The sequence below is a fragment of the Tachyglossus aculeatus genome, chromosome 21 (genome assembly GCF_015852505.1).
Source record: "Tachyglossus aculeatus isolate mTacAcu1 chromosome 21, mTacAcu1.pri, whole genome shotgun sequence".
Classification (NCBI taxonomy): Eukaryota; Metazoa; Chordata; class Mammalia; order Monotremata; family Tachyglossidae; genus Tachyglossus; species Tachyglossus aculeatus.
The window spans coordinates 1,481,737-1,497,998 of NC_052086.1; the positions used below are offsets into that span (position 1 = coordinate 1,481,737).

The window sequence follows — 16,262 nt, forward strand, 5'->3', positions numbered from 1 at the left end:
AGAGAGAATCAATCAATCAATCGTCTTTATTGAGCGTTTACTGTGTGCAGAGCACTGTCCTAAGCGCCTGGGAAGTACAAGTTGGCAACAAGCAGCGTGGCTCAGCTTTCCGAAGCAACGCGGCCTAATGGACAGAACCCAGGCCGGAGAGTTGGAAGGACCCGAGTTCTAGTCTCGGCTCCGCCACTTCATTCATTCATTCGTTCAATCGTATTTATTGAGCGCTTACTGTGTGCAGAGTACTGGACTAAGCGCTTGGGAAGTCCAAGTCGGCAACACTTGTCTGCTGTGGGACCTCGGGCAAATCACTTCACTTCTCTACGCCTCAGTTCCCTCATCCACAAATTGGGGATGAAGACTGCGGGCCCCATGTGGGACACGGATTGTGTCCAACCTGATTAACAGTCGAGAAGCAGCGGGGCTCAGTGGAAAGATCACGGGCTTTCAAGTCAGAGGTCGTGGGTTCAAATCCCGGCTCCGCCAATTGTCAGCCGGGTGACAATTTGGGCAAATCCCTTCACTTCTCTGGGCCTCAGTTACCTCATCTGTAAAATGGGGATGAAGACTGTGAGCCCACTGGATGCATGATCACCATGCATCCTCGCCAGCGCTTAGAACAGTGCTTTGCACATAGTAAGCGCTTAATAAATGCCATCATTATTATTATTAACGGCGCTTTAGAACAGTGACTGGCACATAGATAGTGCTTAATAAATACTATTAAAAAAGAAAGAAGGACCAGCTAGAAATCCACAAGCCCATGTGGGACACAGACTGTGTCCAACCCGATTAACAGCGCTTTAGAACAGTGCCTGGCACATAGAAAGCGCTTAATAAATACTATTAAAAAAGAAAGAAGGACCAGCTAGAAATCCACAAGCCCACGTGGGACATGGACTGTCCAACCCGATTAACAGTGCTTTAGAACAGTGCCTGGCACATAGATAGTGCTTAATAAATACTATTAAAAAAGAAAGAAGGACCAGCGAGAAATCCACAAGCCCGTGTGGGACATGGACTGTCCAACCTGATTAACAGCATTTTAGAACAGTGCCTGGCACATAGATAGTGCTTAATAAATACTATTAAAAAATAAAGAAGGTCCAGCTAGAAATCCACAAGCCCATGTGAGACATGGACTGCCCAACCCGATTAACAGCGCTTTAGAACAGTGCCTGGCACATAGATAGTGCTTAATAAATACTATTAAAAAAGAAAGAAGGACCAGCTAGAAATCCACAAGCCCATGTGGGACATGGACTGTGTACAGCCCGATTAACAGTGCTTTAGAACAGTGCGTGGCACATAGATAGTGCTTAATAAATACTACTAAAAAAGAAAGAAGGACCAGCTAGAAATCCACAAGCCCATGTGGGACATGGACTGTGTCCAACCCGATTAACAGCACTTTAGAACAGTGCCTAGCACATAGATAGTGCTTAATAAATACTATTAAAAAAGAAAGAAGGACCAGCTAGAAATCCACAAGCCCATGTGGGACATAGACTGTGTCCAACCCGATTAACACGCTTGAGAACAGTGCCTGGCACATAGATAGCGCTTAATAAATACTATTAAAAAATAAAGAAGGACCAGCTAGAAATCCACAAGCCCATGTGGGACACGGACTGTATCCAACCCGATTAACAGCGCTTTAGAACAGTGCCTGGCACATAGATAGTGCTTAATAAATACTATTAAAAAAGAAAGTAGGACCAGCTAGAAATCCACAAGCCCATGTGAGACATGGACTGTGTCCAACCCGATTAACAGTGCTTTAGAACAGTGTGTGGCACATAGATGGTGATTAATAAATACTATTAAAAAAGAAAGAAGGACCACCTATAAATCCACAAGCCCATGTGGGACACGGACTGTATCCAACCCGATTAACAGAGCTTTAGAACAGTGCCTGGCACATAGCTAGTGCTTAATAAATACTATTAAAAAAGAAAGAAGGACCAGCTATAAATCCACAAGCCCATGTGAGACATGGACTGTCCACCCCGATTAACAGCGCTTTAGAACAGTGCGTGGCACATAGATAGTGCTTAATAAATACTATTAAAAAAGAAAGAAGGACCAGCTAGAAATCCACAAGCCCATGTGAGACATGGACTGTCCAACCCGATTAACAGTGCTTTAGAACAGTGCGTGGCACATAGATGGTGATTAATAAATACTATTAAAAAAGAAGGAAGGACCACCTATAAATCCACAAGCCCATGTGAGACATGGACTGTCCAACCCAATTAACAGCGCTTTAGAACAGTGCCTGGCACATAGAAAGTGCTTAATAAATACTATTAAAAAAGAAAGAAGGATCAGCTAGAAATCCACAAGCCCACGTGGGACATGGACTGTGTACAACCCGATTAACATGCTTTAGAACAGTGACTGGCACATAGATAGTGCTTAATAAATACTATTAAAAAAGAAAGAAGGACCAGCTATATATCTACAAGTGTCCCTTCTCTCTCCCAATTCTCCACCTCAACCGCTCCCCTGGCCCCCAAAAAGGCTCCAGAGGAGGTCAAAGAACCACCGTCCGGAGCCAAGGGTAAAACTTTGGCCTTTCCGTTAGGGTACGGACCTGCCCCAACGCAGAGGATTAACGATCCAATGATTTATCCGGGATATTTACCGAGCGCTCCACGTGTGCACTGAGCGCTTGGGAGAGTACAATAATAACGAGTTGGCAGACACGCTCCCTGCCCACTGCGAGTTTACGGTCTAGAAAGGGGGACAGACACGAATATAAATAAATTATGGAAGTGGGCAGAAGTGCCGTGGGGCCGAAAGGAAGGTGGATAAAGGGTGTGGATCCAAGTGCAAGGACAATGCAGAAGAGAATGAAAGAGGGGCACTGTAGAAGGTGTGATAAATAATAACGATGGCATTTATTAAAGCGCTTACTATGTGCAAAGCGCTGGGGAGGTTGCAAGGTGATCAGGTTGACGGAGCACTGACAAGCACGGCGGGCGCTAAGAAGAGCCAAAAATTCATTTCTGGTGACATCCTTGCCCCGGACCCAGAGGATTGCCACCCTTTGGCATGTGCCCGGTAAGAGGGCACGTCCAGATCGGTCAACAACAACAAAAAAAAACAGGTACAAGGGGGAGGAGAGGCTGGCACCTAAGAGGGCGGGGATGCCCGCGTAGGATGGGAGCCATTTAAACGCCCTTTGTCACAAACACACACCCAGTTTGGCTGCAAAACAGACACCTGTCCGCCCACTTCCTCCTGTGACCGACCGACGGACGGGGATTCACCCCGCCGCCGGAGGAACAGAAAGCCCGTTCCCGAGGGCCGATCGGAGGGTGGGCTCGTCGGTTCCCAGGGGCAACGCTCTTCACCTTTCCCAGAGTTGGCATCTTTTTGGCAGCGAAACGGTGTGGCCAAGGGAAAGAGCACGGCTCGGGCGGCCGGGAGAGCCGGGTTCTAATCTCAACTCCGCCGCTTCCTCGCCCAGCGCTGAAACCGTGGGCAAGTCGCTTAACCTCTCTGGGCTTCGGTCTCCTGATGGCCCTCAACCAATCAATCGCACTTATTGAACGCTTACTGTGTGCAGAGCACTGAACTAAGCGCTTGGGAGAGGGCAGTAATGACAATTGCTAGACACAGTCCCTGCCCACAAGGTGGTTTTAGTCTAGACCTCACCCTCTTAGGAGATACAGTCCGTATGGGGCAGGGATTTTGCTTGGTCTGATTATCCTGAATTACAACAACAACTGTGGTATTTGTTAAGCGCTTATTACGCATCAAGCATTGGGGAAGATAGAAGATAAACAGGTCAGAGTCAACCCCTGTCCCACGCAGGGCTCACAATCTAAGTAGGAGAAACAACAGGTATGACGATTATCATTGTATTTGTTAGGCGCTTATGGTGTGGCTCACAATCTAAGTAGGAGAAACAACAGGTATGACTATTATCATTGTATTTGTTAGGCGCTTATGGTGTGGCTCACAATCTAAGTAGGAAAAACAACAAGTATGACGATTATCATTGTATTTGTTAGGCGCTTACGGCGTGGCTCACAATCTAAGTAAGAGAAACAACAGGTATGACTATTATCCTTGTATTTGTTAGGCACTTTCAGCTGGCTCACAATCTAAGTAGGAGAAACAACAGGTATGACAATTATCATTGTATTTGTTAAGTGCTTACGGCCTGGCTCACAATCTAAGTAAGAGAAACAACAGGTATGACTATTATTGTATTTGTTAGGCGCTTTCGGCGTGGCTCACAATCTAAGTAGGAGAAACAACAGGTATGACTATTATCCTTGTATTTGTTAGGCGCTTACGGTGTGGCTCACAATCTAAACAGGAGAAACAACAGGTATGACTACTATTGTATTTGTTAGGTGCTTATGGCCTGGCTCACAATCTAAGTAGGAGAAACAACAGGTATGACGATTATCATTGTATTTGTTAGGCGTTTACGGCGTGGCTCACAATCTAAATAGGAGAAACAACAGGTATGACGATTATTGTATTTGTTAAGTGCTTATGGCGTGGCTCACAATCTAAGTAGGAGAAACAACAGGTATGACTATTATCATTGTATTTGTTAGGCGCTTACGGCGTGGCTCACAATCTAAGTAAGAGAAACAACAGGTATAACTATTATTGTATCATCATCAATCGTATTTATTGAGCGCTTACTATGTGCAGAGCACTACTGTATTTGTTAGGCGCTTTCGGCGTGGCTCACAATCTAAGTAGGAGAAACAACAGGTATGACGATTATCATTGTATTTGTTAGATGCTTACGGCGTGGCTCAGTGGAAAGAGCCCGGGTTTGGGTGTCTGAGGTCATGGGTTCTAATCCCAGCTCCGTCACTTAGCTGTGTGACTTTGGGCAAGTCACTTAACTTCTGTGAGCCTCAGTTCCCTCTTCTGTAAAATGGGATGAAGACTGTGAGCCCCCCCATGGGACAACCTGATCACCTTGTAAACTCCCCAGCGCCCAGAACAGTGCTTTGCACGTGGTAAGCGCTTAATAAATGCCAACATTATTATTATTATTATTATTGTTATTATTATGGGTTCTAATCCCAGCTCCGCCACTTAGCTGTGTGACTTTGGGCAAGTCACTTAACTTCTCTGGGCCTCAGTTCCCTCTTCTGTAAAATGGGATGAAGACTGTGAGCCCCCCCGTGGGACAACCTGATCACCTTGTAACCTCCCCAGCGCTTAGAACAGTGCTTTGCACATAGTAAGCGCTTAATAAATGCCATTATTATTATTACTATTATTATAAATAACTGGGGTGCCCAGGAGAGGACGGGGAAGTTTGGAACTTGGACTCTCCGCTACCCCACCGGTTTCGCTTTTGCTTCTGTTTTGTTTTCGCACTGCTCAAAGAAAGCCATCCCAGCCGGGTCGAGTCAACCCGAGAGAAGCCACTTCCTCGGGAATAATAATAATAATAATTGGCATTTGTTAAGCGCTTCCTATGTGCAAAGCACTGTTCGAAGCGCTGGGGAGGATACAGGGGGATCAGGTTGTCCCGCGTGGGGCTCACGGTCTTCATCCCCATTTTGCAGATGAGGGAACTGAGGCCCAGAGAAGTGACTTGCACAAGATCACACAGCAGACGTGTGGCGGAGTCGGGATTCGAACCCATGACCTCCGACTCCAAAGCCCGGGCTCTTTCCACTGAGCCACGCTGCTTCTCCAATGAAGGAAATGAAGCCGATCGGCAGGGAGGTGCGTTTTCAGCCCCGATCTCGGGGCCGGGTTGGGTTTTGGCGATGGGCTGAAGACACCCGCCCGGGCGAGAATGGCGGGGCCGATCCCCCCACAACCCCCTTTTTATTTTTTAATCGTATTTATTAAGTCTTCTACACTGTGAGCCCATTGCTGGGTAGGGACCGTCTCTATATGTTGCCAACTTGTACTTCCCAAGCGCTTAGTACAGTGCTCGGCACGCAATAAGCAGCGTTTGGAGAAGCAGCGTGGCTCAGTGGAAGGAGTCCCGGCTTCGGAGTCAGAGGTCGTGGGTTCGAATCGCAGCTCCGCCACACGCCTGCTGTGTGACCTTGGGCAAGTCACCTCACTTCTCTGAGCCTCAGTGACCTCATCTGTCAAATGGGGATTAAGACTGTGAGCCCCGCGTGGGACAACCTGATCACCTTGTATCCCCCCAGCGCTTAGAACAGTGCTTTGCATATAGTAAGCGCTTAACAAATGCCATCATTATAAGCACTCAATAAATACAAATAAAATAAATATAAATAAATAATAAATATAATAATAATAATATAAATAAATATAAATAAATAGTACAGTGCTCTGCACACAGTAAGCGCTCAATAAATACGACTGATGATAAATACGACTGAATGAACGAATTAATGAATAAGCGCTTAACTATGTGCCAGGGACTGTACCCAGCGCTCAGAACAGTGCTTCGCACCTAGTAAGCGCTTAACAAATGCCATCATTATTACTATTATTTACTTAGAGAAGCAGCGTGGCTCAGCGGAAGGAGCCCGGGCTTTGGAGTCAGAGGTCATGGGTTCAAATTCCGGCTCTGCCAATGTCAGCTGTGTGCCTCTGTGCCTCAGTTACCTCACCTGTAAAATGGGGATTAAAATTGTGTGAGCCCCCCCTCCCCCCCCCCCCCCCCCCCCGGTGGGACAACCTGATCACCTTGTAATCTCCCCAGTGCTTAGAACAGTGCTTGGCACATAGTAAGCACTTAAATACCAACATTATCAAGTCACTTCACTTCTCTGTGCCTCAGTGACCTCATCCGTAAAATGGGGGTGAAGACTGTGAGCCCCCCGTGGGACAACCTGGTCACCTTGTAACCTCCCCAGCGCTTAGAACAGTGCTTTGCACACAGTAAACGCTTAATAAATGCCATCATTAATCAATACAAATAAATAGATGTGGACATAAGTGATGCGAAGCTGGGGAGGGGGTGAATTCATTCATTCAATCGCATTTATTGAGCCCTTACTGTGTGCACAGCACTGTACTAAGCGCTTGGGAAGTACAAGTTAGCAACATATAGAGACGGTCCCTACCCAACAACAGGCTCACCCTCTATATTATTATTATTACTAAGCACTTGGGAGAGTTCAGTAGTAACATTCGGTAGACACATTACTGTACTAAGCTCCCCTTTGCAAACCTTACCCTTGTTGGAGGAAGAAAAGGGGGGAAAAATACAAATTCTTGGCAATGCCCGCGGGGTGACCGTGGTGACCAAACCCCTGGTTTAATGTCAAGCGCAGCGTGGCTCAGTGGAAAGAGCCCGGGCTTTGGAGTCAGAGGTCATGGGTTCGAATCACAGCTCCACCAATTATCAGCTGCGTGACCTTGAGCAAGTCACTTCACTTCTCCGGGCCTCAGTTCCCTCATCTGGAAAATGGGGATGAAGACTATGAGCCCCCCAGTGGGACAAGCTGATCACCTTATATCCTCCCCAGCGCTTAGCACAGTGCTTTGCACATAGTAAGCGCTTAATAAATGCCATCATCACCATCATAATAATAATGGCACTTATTAAGCGCTATGTGGAAAGCACTGTACTAAGTGCTGGGGAGTTACAAAGTGATCAGGTTGTCCCACGGGGGGCTCACAGTCTTCATCCCCATTTTACAGATGAGGGAACTGAGGCCCGGAGAATTAAGAAGCAGCCTGGCTCAGTGGAAAGGGCCCGGGCTTTGGAGTCAGAGGTCATGGGTTCGAATCCTGGCCCTGCCACATGTCTGCTGTGTGACCTTAGGCAAGTCACTTCACTTCTCTGAGCCTCAGTTCCCTCATCTGTAAAATGGGGATTAAAACTGTGAGCCCCATGTGGGGCAACCTCATCGCCTTGCATCCCCCCAGTGTTAAGAACAAGTGTTTTGCACATAGTAGGCGCTTAATAAATGCCATCATTATAGGACAGTGCTTTGCACATAGTAAGCGCTTAACAAATGCCATCATCATTATTATTATTATTATTATTATTATTATTATTATCATGGTATTTATTAAGCGCTTACTATGTGCAAAGCACTGTTCTAAGCGCTGGGGAGTTAATAATGGCATTTATTAAGCGCTTACTACATGCAAAGCACTATTCTAAGTGCTGGGGAGTTAATGATGGCATTTGTTAAGCGCTTACTATGTGAAAAGCACTGTACTGGGCGCTGGGGGGGTTACAAGGTGATCAGGTTGTCCCCCGGGGGGGCGGGGGGGGCCCTCACGGTCTTCATCCCCATTTTACAGATGAGGGAACTGAGGCCTGGAGAAGTGCCCCCAGACTGAGCCCCCTCCTTCCTCTCCCCCTCCTCCCCCGCCTTACCTCCTTCCCTTCCCCACAGCACCTGTATAGATGTACATATGTTTGTACGGATTTATTACTCTATTTATTTATTTATTTGTACATATTCATTCTATTAATTTTATTCTGTTAATATGTTTTGTTTTGTTCTCTGTCTCCCCCTTCTAGGCTGTGAGCCCGCTGGTGGGGTAGGGACCGTCCCTATATGTTGCCAACTTGGACTTCCCAAGCGCTTAGTCCAGTGCTCTGCACACAGTAGGTGCTCAATAAATACGATTGATTGATTGATATGTTGCCAACTTGGACTTCCCAAGTGCTTAGTACAGTGCTCTGCACACAGTAAGCGCTCAGTAAATACGGACTGATTGCTATGTTGCCAACTTGGACTTCCCAAGCGCTTAGTACAGTGCTCTGCCCACAGTAAGTGCTCAATAATAATAATAATAATGGCATTTATTAAGCGCTATGTGCAAAGCACTGTTCTAAGCGCTGGAAAGGTTACAAGGTGATCAGGTGGCCAATCAATCGTATTTATTGAGCGCTTACTGTGTGCAGAGCACTGTACTAAGCGCTTGGTTGGCAACATAGAGAGACGGTCCCTACCCAAAAGTGGGCTCACAGTCTTAATCCCCATTTTCCAGATGAGGTCACTGAGGAGCAATCAATCGATCAATCATATTTATTGTGCGCTTACTGTGTGCAGAGCACTGTACCAAGCACTTGGGAAGTACAAGTTGGCAACATATAGAGACGGTCCCTACCCAACAGTGGGCTCACAGTCTAGAAGAGAATCAATCAATCGTATTTATTGAGCGCTTACTGTGTGCAGAGCACTGTACTAAGCGCTTGCTGGCAACATATAGAGACGGTCCCTACCCAACAGTGGGCTCACAGTCTAGAAGGGGGAGACAGAGAACAAAACCAAACATACTAACAAAATAAAATAAACAGAATAGATATGTAGAAGTAAGAGACTTGCCCCAAGTCACCCAGCTGACAAATGCCGGAGCCGGGATTTGAACCCACGACCTCTGACTCCAAAGCCCGGGCTCTTTCCACTGGGCCATGCTGTTTCTTAATAAATATGATTGAGTGACTGACTGACTGAAGTGGCTTCAAAGTCCCCCTTCCTGGTTGGGCCAGGGCGGTGTTTGGCCTTGGCGGAGGCGGGATTTGAATCCACGACCTCTGACTCCAAAGCCCGGGCTCTTTCCACTGGGCCACACTGCTTCTTAATAAATACGATTGAATGACTGACTGAATGAAGTGGCTTCAAATCAATCAATCAATCAATGGTATTTATTGAGCGCTTACTGTGTGCAGAGCACTGGACTAGGCGCTTGGGAAGTCCAAGTTGGCAAAGTCACCCTTCCTGGTTGGGCCTGGGCGGTGTTTGGCCTTGGCGCAGGTGGAATTTGAACCCACGACCTCTGCCTCCAAAGCCCGGGCTCTTTCCACTGAGCCACGCTGCTTCTTAATAAATATGATTGAATGACTGACTGAATGAAGTGGCTTCAAAGTCACCCTTCCTGGTTGGGCCTGGGCAGTGTTTGGCCTTGGCGGAGGTGGGATTTGAACTCACGACCTCTGCCTCCAAAGCCCGGGCTCTTTCCACTGAGCCACACTGCTTCTTAATAAATACGACTGAATGACTGACTGAATGAAGTGGCTTCAAAGTCACCCTTCCTGGTTGGGCCTGGGCGGTGTTTGGCCTTGGCAGAGGCGGGATTTGAACCCACGACCTCTGCCTCCAAAGCCCGGGCTCTTTCCACTGAGCCACACTGCTTTTTAATACATATGATTGAATGACTGACTGACTGAAGTGGCTTCAAAGTCACCCTTCCTGGTTGGGCCAGGGCAGTGTTTGGCCTTGGCGGAGGCAGGATTAGAACCCATGACCTCTGCCTCCAAAGCCCAGGCTCTTTCCACTGAGCCACACTGCTTTTTAATACATATGACTGAATGACTGACTGACTGAAGTGGCTTCAAAGTCACCCTTCCTGGTTGGGCCAGGGCAGTGTTTGGCCTTGGTGGAGGCAGGATTAGAACCCATGACCTCTGCCTCCAAAGCCCGGGCTCTTTCCACTGAGCCACGCTGCTTTTTAATAAATCTGATTGAATGACTGACTGAATGAAGTGGCTTCAAAGTCCCCCTTCCTGGTTGGGCCAGGGCGGTGTTTGGCCTTGGCGGGGGCGGGATTTGAACCCACGACCTCTGCCTCCAAAGCCCGGGCTCTTTCAGTGACTTATCCAGGGTCACTCAGCGGCCAAGTGGCAGAACTGAGATCAGGTCCTCTGACTCTCTGGCATTTGGTATTTCCACTAGGCCTCACTGCTTCTCCACCCTGACCTCTGACTCTCATTTTGTGCTTGGCAGGGCACAGCGTGGCTCAGTGGAAAGAGCCCGGGCTTTGGAGTCAGAGGTCATGGGTTCGAATCCCGCCTCTGCCACGTGTCGGCTGTGTGACCTTGGGCAAGTCACTTCACTTCTCTGATCCTCAGTTCCCTCATCTGCAAAATGGGGATTAAGACTGTGAGCCCCACGTGGGACAACCTGATCACTTTGTATCCTCCCCAGCGCTTAGAACAGTGCTTTGCACATAGTAAGCGCTTAACAAATACCATTAAAAAAAATCCGACTTCATAATTAAGCCATAGTGATCTTTTGCATGTGTTTATTACTCTATTTTATTTGTACATATTCTATTGATTTTATTTTGTTAATCTGTTTGGTTTTGTAGTCTGTCTCCCCCTTCTAGACTGTGAGCCCGCTGTCGGGTAGGGACCGTCTCTATGTGTTGCCAACTTGGACTTCCCAGGCGCTTAGTCCAGTGCTCTGCACACAGGAAGTGCTCAATAAATAGAGAAGCAGCGTGGCTCAGTGGAAAGAGCACGGGCTTTGGAGTCAGAGGTCATGGGTTCGAATCCCGGCTCTGCCACATACGTCATCCCCCGGGCCTGGAATGCCCCCAGTCCCTCTGCCCATCCGCCAAGCTCGCTCTCTTCCTCCCTTCAAGGCCCTGCTGAGAGCTCACCTCCTCCAGGAGGCCTTCCCACACTGAGCCCCTTCCTTCCTCTCCCCCTCATCCCCCTCTCCATCCCCCCCATCTTACCTCCTTCCCTTCCCCTCAGCACCTGTATATATGTATATATGTTTGTACATATTTACTACTCTATTTATTTTATTTGTACATATCTATTCTATTTATTTTATTTTGTTAGTATGTTTGGTTTTGTTCTCCGTCTCCCCCTTTTAGACTGTGAGCCCACTGTTGGGTAGGGACTGTCTCTAGATGTTGCCAATTTGTACTTCCCAAGCGTTTAGTCCAGTGCTCTGCACATAGTAAGCGCTCAATAAATACGATTGATGATGATGATGATGATGATGATTCCGGCTCTGCCACATATCTGCTGTGTGACCTTGGGCAAGTCACTTCACTTCTCTGAGCCTCAGTTCCCTCATCTGTAAAACGGGGATGAAGACTGTGAGCCCCCCGTGGGACCACCTGATCACTTTGTATCCTCCCCAGCGCTCAGAACAGTGCTTTGCACATAGTAAGCGCTTAACAAATGCCAAAATTATTATTAGTATTAATAATAAATACGATTGAATGAATGAATGAATGAATGAGCCATGCTACTTCTTAATAAGTCATCATCATCAATCGTATTTCTTGAGCGCTTACTGTGTGCAGAGCACTGTACTAAGCGCTTGGGAAGTACAAATTGGCAACATCTAGAGACAGTCCCTACCCAACAGTGGGCTTACAGTCTAAAATACGATTTGACTGGCTGAAGTGGCTTCCAAGTGACCCTTCCTGGTTGGGCCTGGGCGGTGTTTGGCCCAGGCCTGGCCGGGGGGCTTGGAGCCCCCCCAAAATGGGTCCAAATCCCGGGAGGGGCCCCCCGTTTTTTACTTTCTCCTCAGGGAAGGAGGGGAAAACGCTGTGCGAAGCGCTGAGGCGTCCATCGCTGGGCCTTGCCCCCTTGGCCACACGGCGCGAGGCCCGGAGGCTTCTGGGAGGGGCCCGGGGGCTTCTGGGAAAAGAGGGCCAACTCTGGCCCAACGACCCGACCGGCTCCGGCGGGGGACGGGAGGGGAGGAGGGGGGAAGGGAGGCGAAAGGAGGGAACCGGGGGCCAACCGGGGGGTGTGAGGGGCCCGGCCCGGCCCGTCCGCCCGCACGGAAACCTTTTACCTTCATCAGCCTCCTGCTGGCCGCCATCTTGGGTCTGTGCTGCTGCCGGCCCACAATGCATCGCGGCCGGCAGGGCGGCTAAAGCCCCTGCACTTCCTGCGGCGGGGGGCGGGGGGCGGGGCCGGCGCTTGGGGGGGCGTGGCCATTGGTGGAGGGGGCCCGGGAGGGGCGCGGCTATTGGCGGGGGGACCGGGGAGGGGCGGGACTCCGTGTGGGCGTGGCCAATGAGGGGGCGGGGTCTCCGAGGGGCGGGGCCCGGGGCGCGCTGAGGGGCGGGGCGGAGGCTCCGAGCGATGGCGCGCGCCTTCCTGCCCCCCCCATTCATTCATTCATTCAGTCAGTCAGTCATTCATTCATTCATTCAAAGCGATGGCGCGCCCCTTCCAGCCACGCTTCTCATTCATTCATTCGTTCTTCATTCATTCATTCAAAGCGACGGCTTGCCCCTTCCAGCCACTTTTCCCATTCATTCATTCGGTCTTCATTCATTCATTCAAAGCGATGGTGCGCCTGTTTCAGCCACGCTTCTGATTCATTCATTCATTCATTCGTTCGTTCTTCATTCATTCATCCAAAGCGTTGGTGCGCCCCTTTCAGCCACGCTTCTCATTCATTCATTCTTCATTCATTCATTCGTTCTTCATTCATTCATTCAAAGCGGTGGTGCGCCCCTTCCAGCCACGCTCCTCATTCATTCATTCGTTCTTCATTCATTCATTCGTTCATTCATTCAAAGCAATGGCACACCCCTTCCAGCCACGCTTCTCATTCATTCATTCGTTCTTCATTCATTCATTCAAAGCGATGACGTGCCCCTTTCAGCCACACTCCTCATTCATTCATTCGCTCTTCATTCATTCATTCGTTCATTCATTCATTCAAAGCGATGGCACACCCCTTCCAGCCACGCTTCTCATTCATTCATTCGTTCTTCATTCATTCATTCGTTCATTCATTCATTCAAAGCGATGACGCGCCCCTTCCAGCCACGCTCCTCATTCATTCATTCGTTCTTCATTCATTCATTCTTCATTCATTCATTCAAAGCGATGGCGCGCCCCTTCCAGCCCCCTTCCCATTAATTCGTTCGTTCTTCATTCACTCATCCCTTCTACATTCATTCATTCTTCATTCATTCATTCAAAGCGATGGCGCACCCCTTCCAGCCACGCTTCTCATTAATTCGTTCTTCATGCATTCATTCGTTCCTCATTCATTCATTCAAAGCGATGGGTCCCTTCCCGCCACGGTTCGCATTCATTCATTCTTCATTCATTCATTCATCCTCCATTGCCTCATTCTTCATTCATTCGTTCATAGCGATGGCGCGCCCCTTCCAGCCACACTTCTCATTCATTCATTCGTCATTCATTCATTCATTCTTCATTCAAAGCAACAGCGCTCGCCTTGTGCTTCTCATTCATTCGTTCATTCTTCATTCATTCATTCAAAGTGATGGCTCGCGTCTTCCAGCCAAGCTTCTCATTCATTCATTCTTCATTCATTCATTCTTCATTCATTCATTCATTCAAAGCGAGGGCACACGCCTTCCAGCCACGATTCTCATTCATTCATTCTTGCCAACTTTTACTTCCCAAGCGCTTAGTACAGTGCCCTGCACACAGTAGGCGCTCAATAAATACAATTGAATGAATAAATTCCTCATTCAATCACTCTTCATTCCTTCATTCAAAGCGACGGTGCTCGCCTTCCAGCCAACGCTTCTCATTCATTCATTCTTCATTCATTCATTCAATCGTATTTATTGAGCGCTTAATGTATCCAGAGCACTGGACTAAGCGCTTGGGAAAGTACAAATCATCAGCAGATAGAGACGGTCCCTACCCAACAATGGGCTCACAGTCTAGAAGGGGGAGACAGGCAGCAAAACAGAACAAGTAGACAGGTGTCAACACCGTCAGAATAAATAGAATTGTAGCTATATACACATCTTTAATAAGAGTCATAAATATGCACAAATAAAATAAATAGGGTAATAAATATGTACAAATATATACAAGTGCTGTGGGGAAGCGGGTGAGGGAGAGGGGACAATGGGGAAGGGAGGAGGAGGGGAGGAAAAAAGGGGGGCTTATTCATAAATAAATAAAATGATCATCATCATCATCATCAATCGTATTTATTGAGCGCTTACTATGTGCAGAGCACTGTACTAAGCGCTTGGGAAGTACAAATTGGCAACATATAGAGACAGTCCCTACCCAACAGTGGGCTCACAGTCTAAAAGGGGGAAAATGATGGTATAAAATGATTGGTAAAATGATGTGAACAGTCTAAAATGATGGTATTTGTTGAGCGCTTACTATGTGTCAAGCACTGTTCTAAGCGCTGGGGGAGACACGAGGTCATCAGGTTGTCCCCCGTGGGGCTCACAGTATTTATCCCCGTTTTACAGATTCATTCATTCAGTCGTATTGATTGAGCGCTTACTGTGGGCAGAGCACTGTACTAAGCGCTTGGAAAGAACAGTACAGCAAGAGAGACAGTCCCTGCCCACAATGGGCTTTATTGAGCGTTCACTGTGTGCCAAGCACTGTACTAAGCGCTTGGGAAAGTGCACTATAGCAATAACAATAATGTCTGCCTCCCCCTCTAGACTCCCGCCCCGTTTGCTCTTTCGCCCCCCTCCCAGCCCTACAACACTTATGTATATTCCATTTATTATTATTATTATTATTATTACTATTATCATCATCATCATTTATTATTTATGTAATTTTATTTCTTTGTATTGATGTGTGTTTATTTGTAACAATGTCAGCTCCCCACCCCACCCCATCTAGACTCTGAGCTCGTTGTGGGCAGGGATTGTCACTCTTTATTGTTCTTTTGTACTTTCCCAAGTGCTTAGTACAGTGCTCTGCACTTAGGAAGCGCTTAGTAAATAGGATTGAGTGCATGAATGAATGAATAGACAGCAAGCCCGTTGTGGGTGGGGAGCGTGACTTTATTTTTGTTGCGTCGCACAGCTGACAAGTGGCGGAGCAGGGATTAGAACCCACAACCTCGGACTCCCAAGCCCGGGCTGTTTCCACGGAGCCACTCTTGTTTCTCTAATAATGGTATTTATTTTTTTTAAAATGGCATTTATTAAGCGCTTACTATGTGCCAAGCACTGTTCTAAGCGCTGGGGAGGTTACAAGGTGATCAGGTTGTCCCACGTGGGGCTCACAGTCTTCATCCCCATTTTCCAGATGAGGGAACTGAGGCCCAGAGGAAGTGACTTGCCCAAAGTCACACGGCTGACAAGTGGCGGGGCCGGGATTTGAACCCAGGACCTCTGACTCCAAGAAGCAGGCACAGTGTTCTGAGCGCCGGGGTGGACACAAGGAAATCGGGTCGGACACAGTCCCTGTCCCACGAAGGGCTCCCCGTCTTAATCCCCATTTTACAGAGGAGGGAACTGAGGCACGGAGAAGTGAAGTGATTTGCCCAAGGTCACACAGCAGACAAGTGGTAGAGCTGGGATTAGAACCCATGACCTTCTGACCCCCAAGCCTGTGCTCTATCCACTAGGCTACACAGCTCCTCGTTAAAAAAAACAAAACAATAATGACACCTGTTTTCCTAAGTGGTGTTTTCATTACCAAAGCACCTTCCGTTATTTAATCAATCAATTGTATTTATTGAGCGCTTACTGTGTGCAGAGCACTGTACTAAGCGCTTAAGTACAAGTTGGCAACATATAGAGACGGTCCCTACCCGACAGCGGGCTCACAGTCTAGAAGGGGGAGGCAGAGAACAAAACAAAACATA

General features: G+C 47.9%; 1 protein-coding gene across 1 annotated transcript in view; it reads right to left on the bottom strand.

Moving 5' to 3' along the window:
- UBE2L3 (ubiquitin conjugating enzyme E2 L3) overlaps positions 1–12,562 on the bottom strand; it is a 28,299-nt gene extending 15,737 nt beyond the window's left edge. The window contains exon 1 of the mRNA XM_038763509.1: positions 12,486–12,562. Coding sequence (XP_038619437.1) covers positions 12,486–12,512 — 27 coding nt within the window. The 5' untranslated portion in view covers positions 12,513–12,562. The remainder of the gene's footprint in view (positions 1–12,485) is intronic.
- Positions 12,563–16,262: the final 3,700 nt, after the last annotated feature.